The sequence below is a fragment of the Hylobates moloch genome, unplaced genomic scaffold (assembly GCF_009828535.3).
Source record: "Hylobates moloch isolate HMO894 unplaced genomic scaffold, HMol_V3 SCAFFOLD_4, whole genome shotgun sequence".
Lineage (NCBI taxonomy): Eukaryota > Metazoa > Chordata > Mammalia > Primates > Hylobatidae > Hylobates > Hylobates moloch.
In genome coordinates, this window is record NW_026652279.1 from 33,088,721 (window position 1) to 33,107,701 (window position 18,981).

An 18,981-nucleotide genomic window follows, 5' to 3' on the forward strand; every position below is an offset into this window, starting at 1 on the left:
GTCACCCTGTCATGGGTGAAGCATTGGGTAGCTGTTTTCTCTGTCTGTCTGGAATATCTGCCAGCTTTGCTCCTCTAAGACTCTGCTAAGGTCCCCCCTGGGAGGCCCACCCCACCCTCCCCATGCAGAGTTTGCTCCTCCACCTTCATTCTTCACAACCTTGTTCCTGCTGCTATTATTGCACAAATCACATTGTACTGTGATTTTTTTTTTTTTACCTGCTTCTTAGGGCCAGGAGGGACTAGAGTAAGGCAAGTAGGGCGTCTCTCCTAATAACGTCTGGCCTGGCCATGTGATTTCACTTTAACTCTATCACCTTTTTAACCCTAGGCCTGCTAACCAACACTCACTCTCCAACTGAGACACTCACTCTGAAAACCATGCACTTAAATTTTGCACTCGGGTGCCCAGTCCAGGTCGTGCTACTCTGCTGGCTAGGAGCACTGGACCTGTGCCTCCTTCCCCAAGTCGGGCAGGCAATGTGGAGCGCACAGCCTCTCACAACATCAAGCTCCAGGTAACTGGGGAGACGGGTCTGCTTTTCCACATGAGGTTAAAACAAGACTTTTTCAATCTGTATCTTCAAGGTCATAAGGGAAAATATGCAAGTTTGATTGAAAAATATAAGAAACACCCTAAAACGGACAGTTCTGTTACAAAGATGCGTCGTTTTTACCACATTGAGTATTTCCTCCTGCCGGACGATGGAGAACCTAAAAAAGTTGACATATTGCTATTTCCGATGGTTGCCAAAGTGTTCCTGGAGTCAGGAGTAAAGGTGCGTTTGTGAGTGGGTGTGGCCTTGCATATGGTCTCAGGCTCATCACGAAAAGTGTGCTGCTCCATGGATATGCAACATCAGCTCCACCTCCAGCTTGCTAGAATTGGAGAATCCCGTCCCCACCTCCTGAGTAGGAATCTGCACTGACCTGATCATTCCAATTCCTGACTTTTTTTTTTTTTTTTGAGTCGGAGTCTTGCTCTGTTGCCCAGACTGGAGTGCAGTGGTGCGATCTTTGCTCACCACAACCTCCGCCTCCCGGTTCAAGTGATTCTCATGCCTCAGCCACCTGAGTAGCTGGAATTACAAGCGCGAGCCACCCTGCCCAGCTAGTTTTTGTATTTTTAGTAGAGACGGGATTTCACTATGTTGGCCAGGCTGGCTTCGAACCCCTGACCTCAAGTCATCCTCCCGCGTTGGCCTCCCTAAGTGCTGGGATTACAGGCGTGAGCCACCGCACCTGGCCTATTTTTTATTTAGATATTTTACCCAGTAATTTCCAGAATGTTTCAAAAGTTTTTGTAGTTCTTGAGATTTATTTTTTCTGTGTGTGTGCATGTGTGCAGACGTGTGTGTGCATGTGTGTGTACACACTACCAGCACACACACACTCCTGCCAGTGGTTTGGCCCTGGGTCATTGCTTAGAAGCAATCGAGGAGGATGCTATTTGCAGGTAATTACTTTGATTTTATTCTTCCTGAGGAATTCAAAAGTCTGACAGGGACCAGCACACAACACCCCATTTTACCTGAGCTCAGAGCCTGGAGAGTGACCAGGTACTGAAGTCAGGCAGTGCTGCTGCTGAGGGCCAGGCTGGGGCTGGGGCTTGCTCTGTTCGCCACGGCCTTTGCACATCTTTCCCCAGTTGACATCTCTGAATGTTGTTTTACACAGACCGTGAAGCCGTGGCACGAAGGTGACAAAGCCTGGGTGTCATGGGAGCAGACTTTTAATATCAGTGTGACAAAGGAATTATTAAAGAAAATAAATTTCCACAAAATCACCTTGAGGCTCTGGAACACTAAAGACAAGATGTCAAGAAAAGTCAGATATTACCGATTAAAGACTGCCGGCTTCACAGATGACGTGGGAGCTTTTCATAAGTCAGGTGCTCTGGTTTTATTTGAAATGGCTCTGGAAGCCTGGGGTTTACTCACTAGTAACAGCATAAAAGCCAGTGTCTCCTGGTTTCCTTCATCTAATTGGCATGTGCACACACGGGTTTTGCAGATGTGGCAGGGCATCCCACCAGGCCGCGCTGTGGTGACAGGAAGCGCCACCTAGGGGAGTGAGGGTGTGGTGGGCAGTGTTCTTGCAACTCTACCTTTTGGGCCCTTTCATTCCAGGGCAGCTCTGATGCAGGCACCCACCACCGGTCTGGACTAGTATTATATGTTCACTGAAAAAAACAAACAAAAAAAAAACAAAAAAATCTTAGAGGATACCAAGGAACAAAAGAGAAAACTTAAAAATCCCCCCACCCCAAGCCAATTGTCTGAAGATTCTCATGTAGACTCTTCCAGACTCATTTGTGTAAATATTATATCAATATCAGAAAGTCTTTTTTTTTTTTCCGAGATGGAATCTCGCTCTGTCACCCAGGCTGGAGTGCAGTGGCGTGATCTCGGCTCACTGCAACCTCTGCCTCCCCGGTTCAAGTGATTCTTCTGCCTCAGACTCCCAAGCAGCTTGGACTACAGGCACGCGCCACCACGCCTGGCTAATTTTTGTGTTTTTAGTAGAGACGGGGTTTCGCCATGTTGACCAGGCTGGTCTCGAACTCCTGACCTCAGGTGATCCACCCACCTTGGCCTCTTGAAATACTGGGATCACAGGTGTGAGCCACTGTGCCCAGCCAATGTCAGAAAGTCTTTTGAACTCATCTTGAAGGAGAGAGCCAGGAGGGATGGAAAGATCCAGGCTTTGAAGCCAGATGGTGGAATTCAGTCCTGTCTCCATCTTGTACTTGCTGGTAACTTGGGCATGTTCCTGAACATACGTTTCTCATCTGAAAAAAAAAAAAAAAAAGGAAAAATAACTAGTACCTGCTTCACTGGAATACTGGAGGCAGGTTGACGGGAGTGGTCCACCTGGGTGCAGGCAATGAGGGTGTGCATTGTCTGTAGAAAATATAAGAACTGTAATTAAATGTTACCAATTAAACTATGACATGGCATTAATTGTAAGATGCATCCTGATGCTTAGAGATGATAAAAATTTTAAAAAGGCAGGTACAGTGGCTCATGCCTGTAATCCCAGCACTTTGGGAGGCTGAGGCAGGAGTTTGAGACCAGCCTGGGTAACGTGGCAAGACCCTGTTTCTACAAAAAATTTAAACATCAGCCCAGCATGGTGATGTGCACCTGTAATTCTAGCTTCTTGGAAGGCTGAAGTGGGAGGATTGCTTAAGCCGGGGAGATCGAGGCTTCAGTAAGCTGTGTTTGTACGACTGCACACCAGCCTGGGTGATGGAGCAAGACCTTATCTCAAAAAAAAAAAAAAAAGTAAAACAGACGTACATATTAAAATCAATAATGTATGGTACTATTATCGTTGTCAGCACCTTCCAGACAAGTATAATTATCCTCAATTTTGTGAGGCTGGAAAGCCTTGCTTTTCTCTGACTTTCCAGCCCACCTTCTCAAGGAGCCTTTCTGACCTTGGAGGCTTGGAACTTCCCACTTTCAATCTTTCATTTATGTCCAGGGTTTCTTACTCTTGGCACTATTGACATTTTGGGCCAGATAATTCCTCGCTGTGGGGGCTGTTCTGTGGATTGTTGGGTGTTTTGCAGCATTTCTGGCCTCTCCCCACTAGCTGCCAGTAGTAGCCTGCCAGTTGTGACAATCAGATTTCTTCAGACATTGCCAGATGTTCCCTGGAGGTCAAAATCGCCCCTGGCTGAGAAACACTGATATGTATACCTAAACACTACAAGTTGTAGGCTTCCAGTGTGAGAAAATGGGATTCAAGGTAATTTTTCTCACCTGGACTAAAGGAAAGGACCATGTCCTCAAAGTGTGGGCTGTGGACCACCTGCATCAGATGCTTACATGCAGATTCCAGGCCTGTTCGGATCTGCTGAGCCACACTTCTGGTTAGTATCTGCCCTGCAGTGGGCTCTCATTGGAGTAGGGTGCTGAGGTGGGAGTATCAGAAAGGATTCCTGGAGGAAGGGCCATAGTAGCAAAGTTTGGATGGGTAAAGGGAATTTGGTGGTCAGAAAAGGAAGGAGAAAAGGTGTTCTAGGGCCTCCAGGGAGAGGCCATAAGCCTCCTGCTATGAGTATTCTTATTGATTGATTGAGACAGGGTCTCACTCTGTTGCCCAGGTTGGAGTACAGTGATGTGATCATAGCTCACTGCAGCTTTGAGCTCCTGGGCTCAAGTGATTCCTCCTGCCTCAGCCTCCCGAGTAGCTGGGACTACGGGTATGTGCCACCACACATGGCTACTTTTTAAATTTTATCTTTTATAGAGATTGAGTCTTACTATGTTACCCAAGCTGGTCTCTAACTCCTGGTCTTAAGCAATCCTCCTCCCTTGGCCTCCTAAGGTGCTGGGATCACAAGCGTGAGCCACTATGCCTAGCACTGTGAAACGTTGCAATGACAGCACCTGCTCCTTCCTGAACCCTGTCCCAAGCTTAGCATCACTGCTTCTTATTTAAGTAAGTTTTCCCCATTTAAAAAGCAGTGCAAATTCACTTTGTAAAACAATTTAGACATCACCTAGCAAAAAAGAGAAAAAATTAAAACCACGTGATTCCTGTCCAGAGGTAGCCATTGTTAACATTTTTCCTGTGAATCTAGTGTACATGTTGTCTTAAGTCTTGCCTTTTCTCACTTAAAAAGATTTCTTAAACTCTTATTTCTTGGGAGTACAGAAATACTGTAAGAGTTCTGTCTCATATTATGAAGGGGATAGGATGTTTCTTGGATGCCTGGTAGGTCACGTGCCAGAACTTGTTAGCATTCAGCCTGCTGGTCTTGAAGGACACATCCTAATCTGACTCTGTGTACTAGTCAGGGTTCTCTAGAGGGAAGGACTAATAGGATAGATGTATATATGAAAGGGAGTTTATTAAGGATCACATGATCACAAGGTGAAGTCCCACAATAGGCCGTCTGCAAGCTGAGGAGCAAGGAAGCCAGTCCAAGTCCCAAAACCTCAAAAATAAGGAGGCTGACAGTGCAGCCTTCAGCCTGTGGCTGAAGGCCTGAGAGCCCCCTGGCAAACCACTGGTGTAGGTGCAAGAGTCTAAAAGCTGCAGAACTTGGAGGCTGATGTTTGAGGGCAGGAAGCCTCCAGCATGGGAGAAAGATGAAGGCCGAAAGACTCAGGAAGTCAGCTCCTTCCATGTTCTTCTGCCTGCTTTCTTCTAGCTGTGCTGGCAGCTGATTAGATGGTGCCCACCCAGCTTGACGGTGGGTCTGCCTCTCCCAGTCCACTGACTCAAATGTTAATCTCTTTTGGCAACACCCTCACAGATACAAGCAGGATCAATACTTTGCATTCCTTCAATCCAATCAAGTTGACACTTAGTATTAACCATCACACTCAGCATTTCTTTTCCCTTTAATCTGCTCCTCTGCTCAATTTCTCAGGACTGGGTGAAGACATCATTCTTTTCAAAGCCCCCCAGTCATATTTAATTACTCCTATGCTCTCAATTCTGGGCCCCCCCACCCGGTGCCCAGTGGGTGTCCCCTGCCTGTTGTTCTTGGGAGCTCTCTGCCCAGCTGTCTTCTCCCTTCTGCCCTCTGGCTTTCTCTGCACCCAGGTTTGTTCCCCCTCCTCTCTCCTGCCGGCCTGGCCTTTCTCTGTCTCCCCTTCGGCCCTGGTGCTGCCTTGCTCTGCAGCTGTTCATGGCTGCCCAGGGCCTTTAGAGAACCAAGTGGTTCTGGCCTTGAAGGCATTTTAGAATCTGTTTCCAAGGCTCCTTCTCACTGCCACTGCCCCTTCACACCACAGCCCACCTCCTGGTCCCTGCAGACACGTGGCTGTCCCTTGTGGTAAGGCCTTCCTCCAGCCAGCTGGGCATTCTTCTACGGCTCTCAGCCTCATCTCTTTCCCCAAAGATGTTATCTATAATTCAACACTGAATCCAATTTCACCTCCTTTTTTCCCCTTCTTTCTTGTAGCGTCTTTCATCTCCATTTGTCAATTCACTTCCTCCATTCATTCATTATCCTACCCATTCTTGGTGGCTGCCATGTGCATGCAAGGCCTCTAGGGATAGAAATGAAGGGCATTGAGGAGCTGACACCCTGGCTGGGGACAAGGCACTCTGGGTGCAGTGCTGGCTTTGTTAAGGACCACCTCTCTGACCACAGGAAAGTTACTTCAGTGTCAGATCTTCATCTGTGAGATGGGGAATGTTACTGCCCTCCTTAAAGTGGAATGCTAGGAGTGAGTGGGGCAGCGCATGTCATGGGCTCAATGCTCGCATTTGGAGGAGGCTGCTGGCCTGCTGAGGTCTGAGAACCTCAACGTGTGTGCATATCCCAGATGTGTGTGCTTATTGTTTTGAGTTTCCTGGAATTTGGAGGCAGCAGCTCCAGGAGAACAGGGGCCTTATCCATTGCTTCATCTTCTTCAGAGGAAGGTGACTCATTTATAGGCATACCTTGATTGATAATGCTTTGCCTTATTGGGCTTCACAGAGATCATGCGTTTTCCAAATTGGAGATTTGTGGCAACCCTGTGTTGAACAAGTCTATTGACGCCGTTTTTTTCAACCTCATGTGCTCACTTTGTGTCTCTGTCACATTTTGATAATTCTTAGATTTGTCACACTTACTATATCTGCTTTGGTGATCTGCGATCTGTGATCTTTGATGTCACTATTGTAAATGTTTGGAGGTCCCACGAACTGCGTGTGTGTGAAACGGTGAACTTAACTGATAAATGCTGTGTGTGTTCTGACTCCAGAACACAGGGTTCCAGTGATCGGCCTGTCTCCCCCTCTCCTGTCTCTCCCTCTCCTCAGGCCTCCCTATTCCCTGAGATACAACAATACCGAAATTAGGTCAATTAATAACCCTACAATGGCCTCTAAAGTGTTCAAGTGAAAGGAAGCCTCGCACATCTCTCCCTTTAAGCCAAAAGCTAGAAATGATTAAGCTTAGTGAGGAAGCCACATCGAAAAGCCTAGATAGACTGAATGCTAGGGCTCTTGTGCCGAACAGTTAGCCAAGTTGAGGATGTAATGGAAAAGTTCTAGAAGGAAGTTAAAGTGCTACTCCAGTGAACACAGAAATGATAAGAAAGTGAAACAGCCTTATAGCTGATATAGAGGAAGTTTTCATGGTCTGGGTAGAAGATCAAACCAGCCACAATATTAGCTGAAGCCTAATCCAGAGCAAAGCCCTAACTTTCTTCAGTTCCATGAAGGCTGAGAGAGGTGAGGACGCTGCAAAAGACAACTTTGAAGCTAGCAGAGATTGGTTTATGAGGTTTAAGGAAAGAAGAAGCCATCTCCATAACATAAAAGTGTAAGGTGAAGCAGCAAGTGCTGATGGAGAAGCTGCAGCAAGTTGTTTAGGAGATCTAGCTAAGATCACTGATGAAGGCAACTACACTAAGCCACAGATTTTCAGCATAGATGAGACAGCCTTCTACTGGAAGAAGCTGCCATCTAGGACTTTCATACCTAGAGAGGAGAAGTCAATGCCTGGCTTCAAAGGACAGGCTGACTCTCTTGTTAGGGACAGTGCAGCTGGTGACTTAAAGTAGAGGCCAATGCTCATTGACCATTCCCAGAACCCTAGAGCCATTAAGAATGATGCTAAATCTGCCTGTGCTCTAGAAATGGAACAACAAAGCCTGGATGACAGCACATCTGTTTATAGCATGGTTTACTGAATATTCAAAGCCAACTGTTGACACCTACTGCTTAGAAAAAGACTCCTTTCTAATATGACTGCTGATTGATAATGCACCTGGTCGCCTGAGGTCTCTGATGGAGGTGTACAAAGAGGTGACTTTGGTTTCAACATCCATGCTGCAGCCTATGGATCAAGGAGTAATTTTGACTTTCAAATCTTATTATCTAAAACCCACATTTCATAAGGCCATAGCTGCCATAGATAGTGATTCCTTTGATTGATATGGGCAAAGTAAATTGAAAACTTTCTAGAAGGCTGGGTGTAGTGGCTCAAGCCTGTAATCCCAGCACTTTGGGAGGCCGAGGTGGGTGGATCACCTGAGGTCAGGAATTCGAGACCAGCATGGCCAACATAGTGAAACCCTGTCTCTACTAAAAATACAAAAAATATCCGGGTGTGGTGGCAGGCGCCTCTAATCCCAGCTACTTGGGAGGCTGAGGCGAGAGAATTGCTTGAACCTGGGAGGTGGAGGTTGCAGTGAGCCGAAACTGTGCCATTGCACTCCAGCCTGGGTGACAGAGCAAGACTCCATCTCAAAAAACAGAACAAGGCTGGGCGCGGTGGCTCACGCCTGTAATCCCAGCACTTTGGGAGGCCAAGGCGGGCAGATCACGAGGTCAGGAGATCAAGACGATCCTGACTAACACGATGAAACCCTGTCTCTACCAAAAATACAAAAAATTAGCCGGGTGTGGTGGTGGGCACCTGTAGTCCCAGCTCCTCGGGAGGCTGAGGCAGGAGAATGGCGTGAACTCGGGAGGCAGAGCTTGAAGTGAGCCGAGATCGCGCCACTGCACTCCAGCCTGGGTGACAGAGCGAGACTCCGCCTCAAAAAAAAAAAAAAAAGAAAAGAAAAACCTTCCGGAAAGGATTCACCATTCTAGATGTCTTTAAAACATCTGTGATTCATGGGAGGAGGTTAAAACATCAACATTAACAGTTTGGAAGAAGTTGATTCCAGCCCTCGTGGCTGACTCTGAAGGGTTCAAGCTTTCAGTGGAGCAAGTCACTGCAGATGTGGTGGAAACAGCAAGAGAAGTAGAATTAGAAGTGGAGCCTGAGGATGTGACTGAATTGCTGCAGTCTCATGATCAAATTTGAACAGACGAGGAGTTGCTTCTTCTTTTTTTTTTTTTTGAGACAGAGTCTCACTCTGTCACCCAGGCTGGAGTGCAGTGGCGCAATCTTGGCTCACTGCAAGCTCCGCCTCCCGGGTTCACGCCATTCTCCTGCCTCAGCCTCTCCGAGTAGCTGGGACTACAGGCGCCCGCCACCACGCCTGGCTAATTTTCTGCATTTTTAGTAGAGACGGGGTTTCACTGTGGTCTCGATCTCCTGACCTCGTGATCCGCCTGCCCCGGCCTCCCAAAGTGCTGGGATTACAAGCGTGAGCCACCGCGCCCGGCCGAGGAGTTGCTTCTTACGGATGAGTAAAGAAAGTGATTTCTTGAGATGAGATGGAATCTACTCCTTGTGAAGGGGCTGTGAACATTGTTGAAATGACAACAGGATTTAGAATAGTACACACATTTAATTGATAAAGAAGTGGCAGGGTTTGAGAGGATTGACTCCAATTTTGAAAGCAGTTCTACTGTGGGCAAAATGCTATGAAACAGCTTCACATGCTACAGAGAAACCATTCATGAAAGGAAGAGTCGATCAATGCAGCCAACTTCATGGTGAGGTGAACCCAGCCCTCAGCACCCACCATCCTGATCGCTGAGCAGCTGTCAACATCGAGGCAAGACCCCCACAGCAGAAAGATGATTACCCACAGGCTCAGATGAGTGTTAGCTTTTTTTTTTTTTTGAGACAGGGTCTTGCTGTGTCCCCCAGGCAGTAGTGCAGTGGTGTGATCATGGCTCACTGCAGCCTTGACCTCCTAGAATCAAGCAGCCCTCCCACCTCCGCCTCCCGAGTAGCTGGAATTACAGGTGCATGCCACCATGCCAAGCTATTTTTCTTTTTGTAGAAACAAGGTTTCACCATGTTGCCTAGGCTTGTCTTGAACTCCTGGCCTCAAGTGATCCTCTTATCTTAGTCTCCCACAGTGCTGGTATTACAGGCATGAGCCACTGTGCCCAGCCTATAACATATTTTAGCAATGAAGTATTTTTTCTCTCTCTTTTTCTTCCTTTCTCCCTTCCCTCGCTCCTTTTCTTCCTTTCTTCCTTCCCTCTTTTCTTTTTCTTTTTCTTCTTTTATATATATACATATTTTTATTATACTTTAAGTTCTAGGGTACATGTGCACAACGTGCAGGTTTGTTACATATGTATACATGTGCCATGTTGGTGTGCTGCACCCATTAACTCGTCATTTACATTAGGTATATCTCCTAGTGCTATCCCTCTGCCCTACCCCTACCCTACAACAGGCCCCGGTGTGCGATGTTCCCCTTCCTGTGTCCAGGTGTTCTCACTGTTCAATTCCCACCTATGAGTGAGAACATGCAGTGTTTGGTTTTTTTGTTCTTGCGATAGTTTGCTGAGAATGATGGTTTCCAGCTTCATCCATGTCCCTGCAAAGGACATGAACTCATCATTTTTTATGGCTGCATAGTATTCCATGGTGTATATGTGCCACATTTTCTTAATCCAGCCTATCATTGTTGGACATTTGGGTTGGTTCCAAGTCTTTGCTATTGTGAATAGTGCCGCAATAAACATACATGTGCATGTGTCTTGATAGCAGCATGATTTATAATCCTTTGGGTATATACCCAGTAATGGGATGGCTGGGTCAAATGGTATTCCTAGTTCTAGATCCCTGAGGAATCGCCACACTGTCTTCCACAATGGTTGAACTAGTTTACAGTCCCACCAACAGTGTAAAAGTGTTCCTATTTCTCCACATCCTCTCCCGCACCTGTTGTTTCCTGACTTTTTAATGATGGCCATTCCAACTGGTGTGAGATGGCATCTCATTGTGGTTTTGATTTGCATTTCTCTGATGGCCAGTGATGATGAGCACTTTTTCATGTGTCTGTTGGCTGCATAAATGTCTTCTTTTGAGAACTGTCTGTTCATATCCTTCGCCCACTTGTTGATGGGGTTGTTTTTTTCTTGTAAATTTGTTTGAGTTCTTTGTAGATTCTGGATATTAGCCCTTTATCAGATGAGTAGATTGCAAAAATTTTCTTCCATTCTGTAGGTTGCCTGTTCACTCTGATGGTAGTTTCTTTTGCTGTGCAGAAGCTCTTTAGTTTAATTAGATCCCATTTGTCAATTTTGGCTTTTGTTGCCATTGCTTTTGGTGTTTTAGACATGAAGTCCGCACCCATGCCTATGTCCTGAGTGGTATTGCCTAGGTTTTCTTCTAGGGTTTTTATGGTTTTAGGTCTAACATATAAGTCTTTAATCCATCTTGAATTAATTTTTGTATAAGGTGTAAGGAGGGGATCCAGTTTCAGCTTTCTACATATGGCTAGCTAGTTTTCCCAGCACCATTTGTTGAATAGGGAATCCTTTCCCCATTTCTTGTTTTTGTCAGGTTTGTCAAAGATCAGATAGTTGTAGATGTGTGGTATTATTTCTGAGGGCTCTGTTCTGTTCCATTGGTCTATATCTCTGTTTTGGTACCAGTACGAGTCTCTCTCTGTTACCCAGGCTGGACTGCAGTGGTGCAGTCACAGCTCCCTGCAGCTTCAAACTCCTAGGCTCAGGCAGTCCTCCCAATTCAGCCTCTCAAAGTGCTGGGATTACAGGCATGAGCCACTGTACCTGGCCCAATAAGGTATTTTTTAAACTTAGGTATATACATTTTTTTTTTTTAGATATAATGCCATTGCACACTTAATAGACTACAGTATGATATAAACATAATTTATATGCACTGGGAAGATAATGTGTGACTCACTTTATTGTGATATTTACTTTAGTGTAGTCTGAAACCGAACCCCCCGTGTCTCCAAGAAATGCCCATAGTAGTTATTCAATAAATATTTTGGATTGATTGAGTCAATGATCCTTTCTTCTCCTGCATTCTAGAAGTGAGACATTTGGTTTTAAATCAGAGAAAATTATCTGAACAGGGCATTGAGAATACCAACATTGTCAGAGAAGAGTCGAACCAGGAACATCCACCAGGAAAACAAGAAAAAACAGAAAAACACCCAAAGTCTTTGCAAGGTGAGTGGAGAAGGCCTTTGTGGACAAGCTGAGTGCAAGGTGATGGCAGGGAAAGCGGTTGTGTGGTGCGCTGGGGCAATGCATCTGCATGGGCGTCTCTCCTGTGTGTTGGCAGTGGAGGCAGGCGGGGCTCACCCTGCCACACAGCTGTATTGCTCTTGCTGCATGGCTTACTTTTTGTTGCTGATTCTGAGTTCTGCTCTCGTCCCCCAGGCTGGAATGCAATGGCACGATCTTGGCTCACTGCAACCTCTGCCTCCTGGGTTCAAGTGATTCTCCTGCCTCAGCCTCCTGATAGCTGGGATTATAGGCGCCCGCCACCACACCCAGCTAATTTTTGTATTTTTAGTAGAGCCGGTGTTTCACCATGTTGGCCAGGCTGGTCTTGAACTCCTGACCTCAAGTGATCCACCCACCTCAGCCCCCGAAGTGCTGAGATTATAGGTGTGAGCCACTGCACCCTGTCCCAAAAACTTTTCTGACTGTGGAAGTTGTATATGTGGTTTTTAGAAAATTCACTGAATAGATAAAAGTATAAAACAAACAGGGAAAACAATTTCATCACGAGGAGCAATCTATGTAACATTGTAGTGTGGTGACTACGTAGTATTTCATCTGCTGGGCAGACTGTAATTTGCTAACCATTCCCTGTGGTTGGGAACTTAGGACTGTTTTCATTATTCTCTAATGTAAACAGGACTGAAATGGACAATTTAATAGATAATAGACTTTCTTCTTTTTCTCTGTGGGCTGTTATGTAAGGAACTGGAGGTCTCCTCTTGACTCCATTTATCCAAATAAATATTAGTCTGTGTGTTTATTCATTCACTCACTTATTAACAACATCCCAGGCCTTACCACATCCCAGGCCTTCTGCATAGAGACTGACATTACAGAAATGGGTCAGGGGCCCTCATTTCTTAGTGAACTAGCATGTAACAAAAAGCTTGGAAATATTTGCTACTGTTTTCAGGTTCTCACCAAGCAGAGCCCGAAACTTCTTCCAAGAACAGTGAAGAATGTGAGAAGTCCCTCAAAATGGACGATTCTTCCACGATTCAGTAAGGATTGAACGATATTTTGGGTGGTGGGAGTGGAGCCCTTCTTGTACTAGCCCTACTATGAGTTGTGGTAGGTTTTTTAGTAAATTCAGTTAAACTGGAGCTCATGCAATCCAGGCTAACTTAAGCTAACAGGGAAAGGGCAGGTTGTGTTTATGAGTACATGTTGCACATCAAGCTTTCTGCATGCATTATTTTATCTCATTTGATCCTCATAATGATAACTTTGTGAGGTGGTGTGACTATCTTCGTTTCCTAAAAAGGCGACTGAGTAATTAAATGATTTATATAAAGTGATAAACCAGAATTCCTGGTTAAGACAGGATTCCAACCCACACTTTCAGACTCCTGAGTCTCCAGCCATCCTGCATGAGGTCACTTGCTCTTAGGGCCTCTGGTAGCCTGAAAAGGTCTGGAGAAGGAGACTCCTTGGATGCTATGGGGACCAGGGAGAGAATGGAAGCCCAGCTGGTGGTTTTGGGAAATGGAATGAGAAGAACCGAGAGAACATGTCTTTAAGCAGTTTTGATTTTTAAAAATTGTTTTTGTATTGAATATATAGATTAATTTGGGAAGAATTGACATTTTTACATTGTTAAGGTGTCTCATCCATGATCATGGTGTATCCTTTCACTCAATTCAGAACCCCCTTATGTCCTTTAATAGAGTTCATTTGTTCTGCCTATAAATGTTGTGGATAATTCCTGTAAGTGAATTCTTAGATGTTTTATAGTTTGGGTTATTTTTATAAAAATACATTATTTTCGGCCGGGCGAGGTGGCTCACGCTTGTAATCCCAGCACTTTGGGAGGCCGAGGTGGGCGGATCACGAGGTGAGGAGATCGAGACCACGGTGAAACCCCGTCTTTACTAAAAATACAAAGAAAATTAGCTGGGTGTGGTGGCGGGCACCTGTAGTCCCAGCTACTCAGAGGCTGAGGCAGGAGAATGGCGTGAGCCCGGGAGGCGGAGCTTGCAGTGAGCAGAGATTGCGCCACTGCACTCCAGTCTGGGCGACAGAGCGAGACTCCGTCTCAAACAAACAAGCAAACAAACAAAAAATACATTATTTTCCATTACATTTTTGAGTTGGTTAGTACCTTAAATGCAGACCAAGTGTGTCAGCATTAGTGGGAATTTGGTAGAAATGGAGAATTTCAGGCCTGCCTCTGGTTTACTGAACCAGAGTCTACATTTTATTTGACAAAATCCCTAGGTAACTCACAGGCACATTGAAAACTGAGAAGCACTGGGTTAGAGGAATGCACTATAAGGTTTTTAAAAAATCTGCTCTCATTTAGTTCATCAGTAAATAGATTCTCAGATCTGGCCCCTGATTTTTTTCACCTTCATTAATTTTTCTCTTTGTGAATTTTCTAGATGGAGTGTTTCAAGAACACCAACCATTTCTTTGGCAGGAGCAAGCATGATGGAGATCAAGGAATTAATTGAGAGTGAATCAATTAGCAGCTTAACAAACATATTAGACAGACAAAGGTCTCAAAGTAAGTTAGGATAGGATTTGGGAATTTTATAATATAACTAGACTTGGAATAATTATGAAATATTTTAAATTCAGGATACTTTAATGAGATTCTTGCGTATTTGACCAAATGTTTCTCAAAAGTAACAGTACTGTATACATTTTCAACTTATGCATCCCATCCTTACCGTCCATCCATCCATCCATCCATCCATTCATCCATCTGTCCATTCCCATCTATCCATCCATCTCTATTCATCCATCCCCATCCATCAATCCCCATCCGTTCATCTGTCCACCCACCTATTCCACTTCATCCATCCATCCATCCATCCATCCATCCATCCATCCATCCATCTCCATCCATCCATTCATTTGTTCCATTTCTTCTCATGTCATTCACTCACCCTCATCATCCATTCCATTCCATCAATATTTTTGACCCATGGTGTTGTGCATATGGGGGACATGAAAGTCTCTAATATCTAATGGAGACTTTCAAATAAAGAATTACAATTCTTTGTGATAGATGTTTTGGTATGGGTAGGTATGTGGTATGTTGGGGAGGCATAAAAGAATCATGTTTATGGAAGGACTCTCCTTGAAAGATAAAGTATTTACTCTTTTTTTTTTTTTTTTTTTTTTTTTGAGGGAGCCTCACTCTATTGCCCAGGCTGGAGTGCAATGGCGCAATCTTGGCTCACTGCAACCTCTGCCTCCTGGGTTCAAGCGATTCTCCTGCCTCAGCCTCCTGAGTAGCCGGGATTACAGGCGTGCACCACCACACCCAGCTAATTTTTGTATTTTTAGTAGAGACGGGGTTTCACCATGTTGGTCAGGCTGGTCTTGAACTCCTGACCTCAGGTGATCTGCCCACCTTGGCCTCCCAAAGTGCTGGGATTACAAGCATGAGCCACTGTGCCCGGCCTAGTGTTTACTCTTATGGTGGAATGAAGAACACAGCATCCCGTGTTATGGGATCCGTTCATGCAGAAGCATGTAATCTTATTCACATACTGTCAAGAGAGCAGACCCCTCAGAAGCCGCTAAATCGACTTCCTCATTCTTAGCTTAGATCCCCTCACCAGTTTCTCATTAAGAAGTTGTGTTTCCAGTGTGAGGTGGGAAAATCTAGAGCCAGTGGGTATACTGCTGCCTCCTGGGATGGGCCATTTCACGTCCTTTTAGCTATAATTGCTACAGATCATTTCCTCATCTCTCAATTAGTTAATCTGTTGTTTCCTGACACTGGCCTGGTTCTAGTGCAACAGTCTATGGCTGCAGAGGGAAGTGACTGCTTGAGCCAGGCTCTCTGCTGGGTGCTGGAGACACAGTTGAAGAAAACTCATTTCTATTCTTACGGTCCACAAAGACTGAGTCACACTTTCACATGTGAATGCCTCTCAACTCCTGACTTTTTTCTTTTCCAGATTAAAAGTGTCACTCTTCTTAAAATGTGCTTTAAGCATTTAATGAAATTTTTACACCGTTCTTTTTATTTTGAAATAAAGATAGGAAAGTTCACACGAAAATGCAACAACTACATATTCACAATTTAGGTGTTAGCATTTTGCCATGTGTTATGGGTGGACCATCCTGCATGCACAGTCCCCCTGCCGGGGATCTGAGTGGTCTCCAATTTCCTGCTCTCCAGCACTGCCATGGTGAGCGTCTGGGCACACATGTGAGTCCAGGGCATTGGCCCAGGGGGACCCCTGGGGCACAGGCTGTGAGCCTCGACCCCATTGCTAGATGCTGCTGGTTTACTCTCCAGGCGGCATCTGTCTCTCTCTTTTTTTTTTTTTTTTTTTTTTTTTGAGACAGCGGTCTGCTCTTGTTGCCTAGGCTGGAGTGCAATGGCGCAATCTCGGTCCACCACAACCTCTATCTCCCGAGTTCAAGCAATTCTCCTACCTCAGCCTCCTGAGTAGCTGGGATTACAGGCATGTGCCACCATGCTCGGCTAATTTTGTATATTTAGTAGAGACGGAGTTTCTCCATGTTGGCCAGGCTGGTCTTGAACTCCCAACCTCAGGTGATCCGCCCGCCTCAGCCTCCCAAAGTGCTGGGATTACAGGCGTGAGCCACCGGCCCGGCTTCAGGCGTTATCTCTTTACCCCCCTACTCGCAGTCCTGAGGATTACTGTTCTCCCCACTCTGCACAGGCATGGTTTAGTTCCTGACTCCTGGTGAGGCTGAGCAGCACTGCATAGGCTTACTTGGTCACACTCTTCTATAATTTTCCTATTCATATCTTTCCTTATTTTTCTGTTAGTTTAAAAAAAAATTGTCTTATTGATCTGCCAGCTTTGTGTTTACATCTGGATAATTGTACATTGCCAGTTATATGCATGGTAACCCTCACAGACAGGGGTATGTAACTTATCCTTTGACTTGATTTATGGTATCTTGTTTTGTATACCGATTATTTAACTATTCCTTTCTAGTTTATACTTTGAGGAATGTTTAAGAAATCCTTCCTCAGCTGGGTATGGTGATGCATGCCTGTAGTCCAAGCTACTTGCAAGACTGAGGGGATGATTACTTGAGCCCAGAGTTCATGGCCAGCTTTGGCAACATAGTGAAACATCATCTCTCTTTTTTTTTTTTTTTTCTTCAAAGACTGAGTTTTGCTCTTGTAGCCCAGGCTGGAGTACAATGGCGCGATCTGGGCTCACTGCTACCTCCGCCTCCCAGGTTCAAGTGATTCTCCTGCCTCAGCCTCCCAAGTAGCTGGGATTACAGGTGCCCGCCACCACACCTGGCTAATTTTTCATTTTTAGTAAAGATAGGGTTTCACCATGTTGGTCAGGCTGGTCTCAAAATCCTGACCTCAGGTGATCCACTTGCCTCAACCTCCCAAAGTGCCGGGTTTACAGGAGTGAGTCACCACCCCCGGGCGAAACATCATCTCTTAAAAAAAGAGAAAAAAAGAGGCCAGAGTCCGGGCGCGGTGGCTCACGCTTGTAATCCCAGCACTTTGGGAGGCCGAGGCGGGCGGATCACGAGGTCAGGAGATCGAGACCACGGTGAAACCCCGTCTCTACTAAAAATACAAAAAATTAGCCGGGCGTGGTGGCGGGCGCCTGTAGTCCCAGCTACTCGGAGAGGCTGAGGCAGGAGAATGGCGTGAACCTGGGAGGCGGAGCTTGCAGTGAGCTGAGATTGCGCCACTGCACTCCAGCCTGGGCGACAGAAAAAAAAAAAAAAAAAAAGGCCAGGTGTGGTGGTTACCCTGTAATCATAGATTTGGAGGCCAAGGCAGTGGATCGACTAGCCTGGCCAACATGGTGAAAGCTCACCTCTATTAAAAATATAAAAATTAGCTGGGCATGGTAGCGCGCGCCTGTGGTCCCAGCTACTCAGGAGCCTGAGGCAGGAGAATCGCTTGAACCCAGGAGACAGAGGTTGCAATGAGCCTCGATCGCGCCACTGCACTCCAGCCTAGGCAACAGAGTGAAACTCCGTCTCAAAAAAAAGAAAGAAAGAAATCCTTTATCCAGATGTCAGTATAGTCTCCTAGGTACTCTTCTGATGATTTTAAAGTTTTTGTTTTATACTTTGAGGCTGGAATTCATTTTGTATATGCCATGGAGTAATTCAGTAACTTAATTTGCTCCCATATGGATAGTCAATATAGCTTACCCACTGATTGGAAATGCCACTTCTGGCATCTGTTAGGTTCCCCTACGTGTTCGGGTCTGTTCCTGGGCTTTCTCATCTATCCCATTGGTCTTGTCTTGATGACCATAGATTTATATGTGTTCTCATCTCCTTCTCCTTGTGGTCTGAGCTTGGCACTGAGCTGAATGTTTTATGTAGCGTTGCTAATTTCCTCTTCTCAGTGCCCTAGAAGGCAGGTGCTGTTGCCCTCATATAACAGGTGAGGTTACTGAGGCTCAGACTGTGGGCTTTTGTTTGTTTAAGAGCAGGGTCTCTTAAAAAAGCCCACCCTCCACCCTGCGCTGAGATTAAGAGCTGACTGGCATCATTGTCATGGTGACCTTAGTCCTCTTCTGCCTGTGTTCTCAGTTAACAGAGGCGGGGAATGAGAGGCCGTCACCCTATTACTACATATAACTGGCAATGGGCCTGCCATCTATATTTAGCCACCACTTCTGGTTGCTGGGAAGAGGCAGTCACACAAAGAACAACTTCAAGGAGCTTCCGGAACCTTCCCGAATCTCTGTAGCATGTTCAGGTCCACATATGGCAGCTCAGACACAGTCTCCTCTTAACGCTCATCTCCTTTATTTGGTTTCACAGTTAAAGGGAAAGATTCAGAGGGAAGAAGGAAAATCCAGAAGAGACATAAGAAGCCACCGGCAGAAGAAGAGGCAGATCTCACGCTGATAGGCCCCAGGAAGCAGAGCGCTTTCTCCATCCAGCTGGCCATCATGCCGCTCCTTGCCGGTACCCACTCCTTGCCCTGTTCCCAGCAGCTCCCGCTTGTCTTGTCATGGGTGGCCAGAATGGCCATAAGCAGATGCTGCTAATGACAACCCTGCTGTGTGCTACCTCATTTCATCCTCACAGCTACCTCAGGAAACTCAGGGGAATTGGCTCCATAGTACAGGGGGAAACAAAGGCCCAGAGAGGGTAGCTACCTTGCCTGAGATCACACAGCTAGGAAATA

General features: G+C 45.8%; 1 protein-coding gene across 10 annotated transcripts in view; it reads left to right on the forward strand.

The window, feature by feature from the left end:
* CFAP92 (cilia and flagella associated protein 92 (putative)) overlaps positions 1-18,981 on the forward strand; it is a 108,169-nt gene that overhangs the window by 41,320 nt on the left and 47,868 nt on the right. For 9 of the 10 annotated variants that reach the window (XR_009213077.1, XM_058437352.1, XM_058437356.1 and 6 more), the window contains 6 exons: positions 588-778; positions 1,677-1,890; positions 11,661-11,801; positions 12,775-12,862; positions 14,243-14,367; positions 18,612-18,758. Coding sequence is in view for 9 of the 10 variants with exons in the window: in XM_058437352.1 (XP_058293335.1) it covers positions 588-778; positions 1,677-1,890; positions 11,661-11,801; positions 12,775-12,862; positions 14,243-14,367; positions 18,612-18,758 (906 nt within the window). In the remaining variant the exon portion in view is untranslated. The remainder of the gene's footprint in view (positions 1-587; positions 779-1,676; positions 1,891-11,660; positions 11,802-12,774; positions 12,863-14,242; positions 14,368-18,611; positions 18,759-18,981) is intronic. The other variant, XM_058437359.1, reaches the window with a different exon arrangement.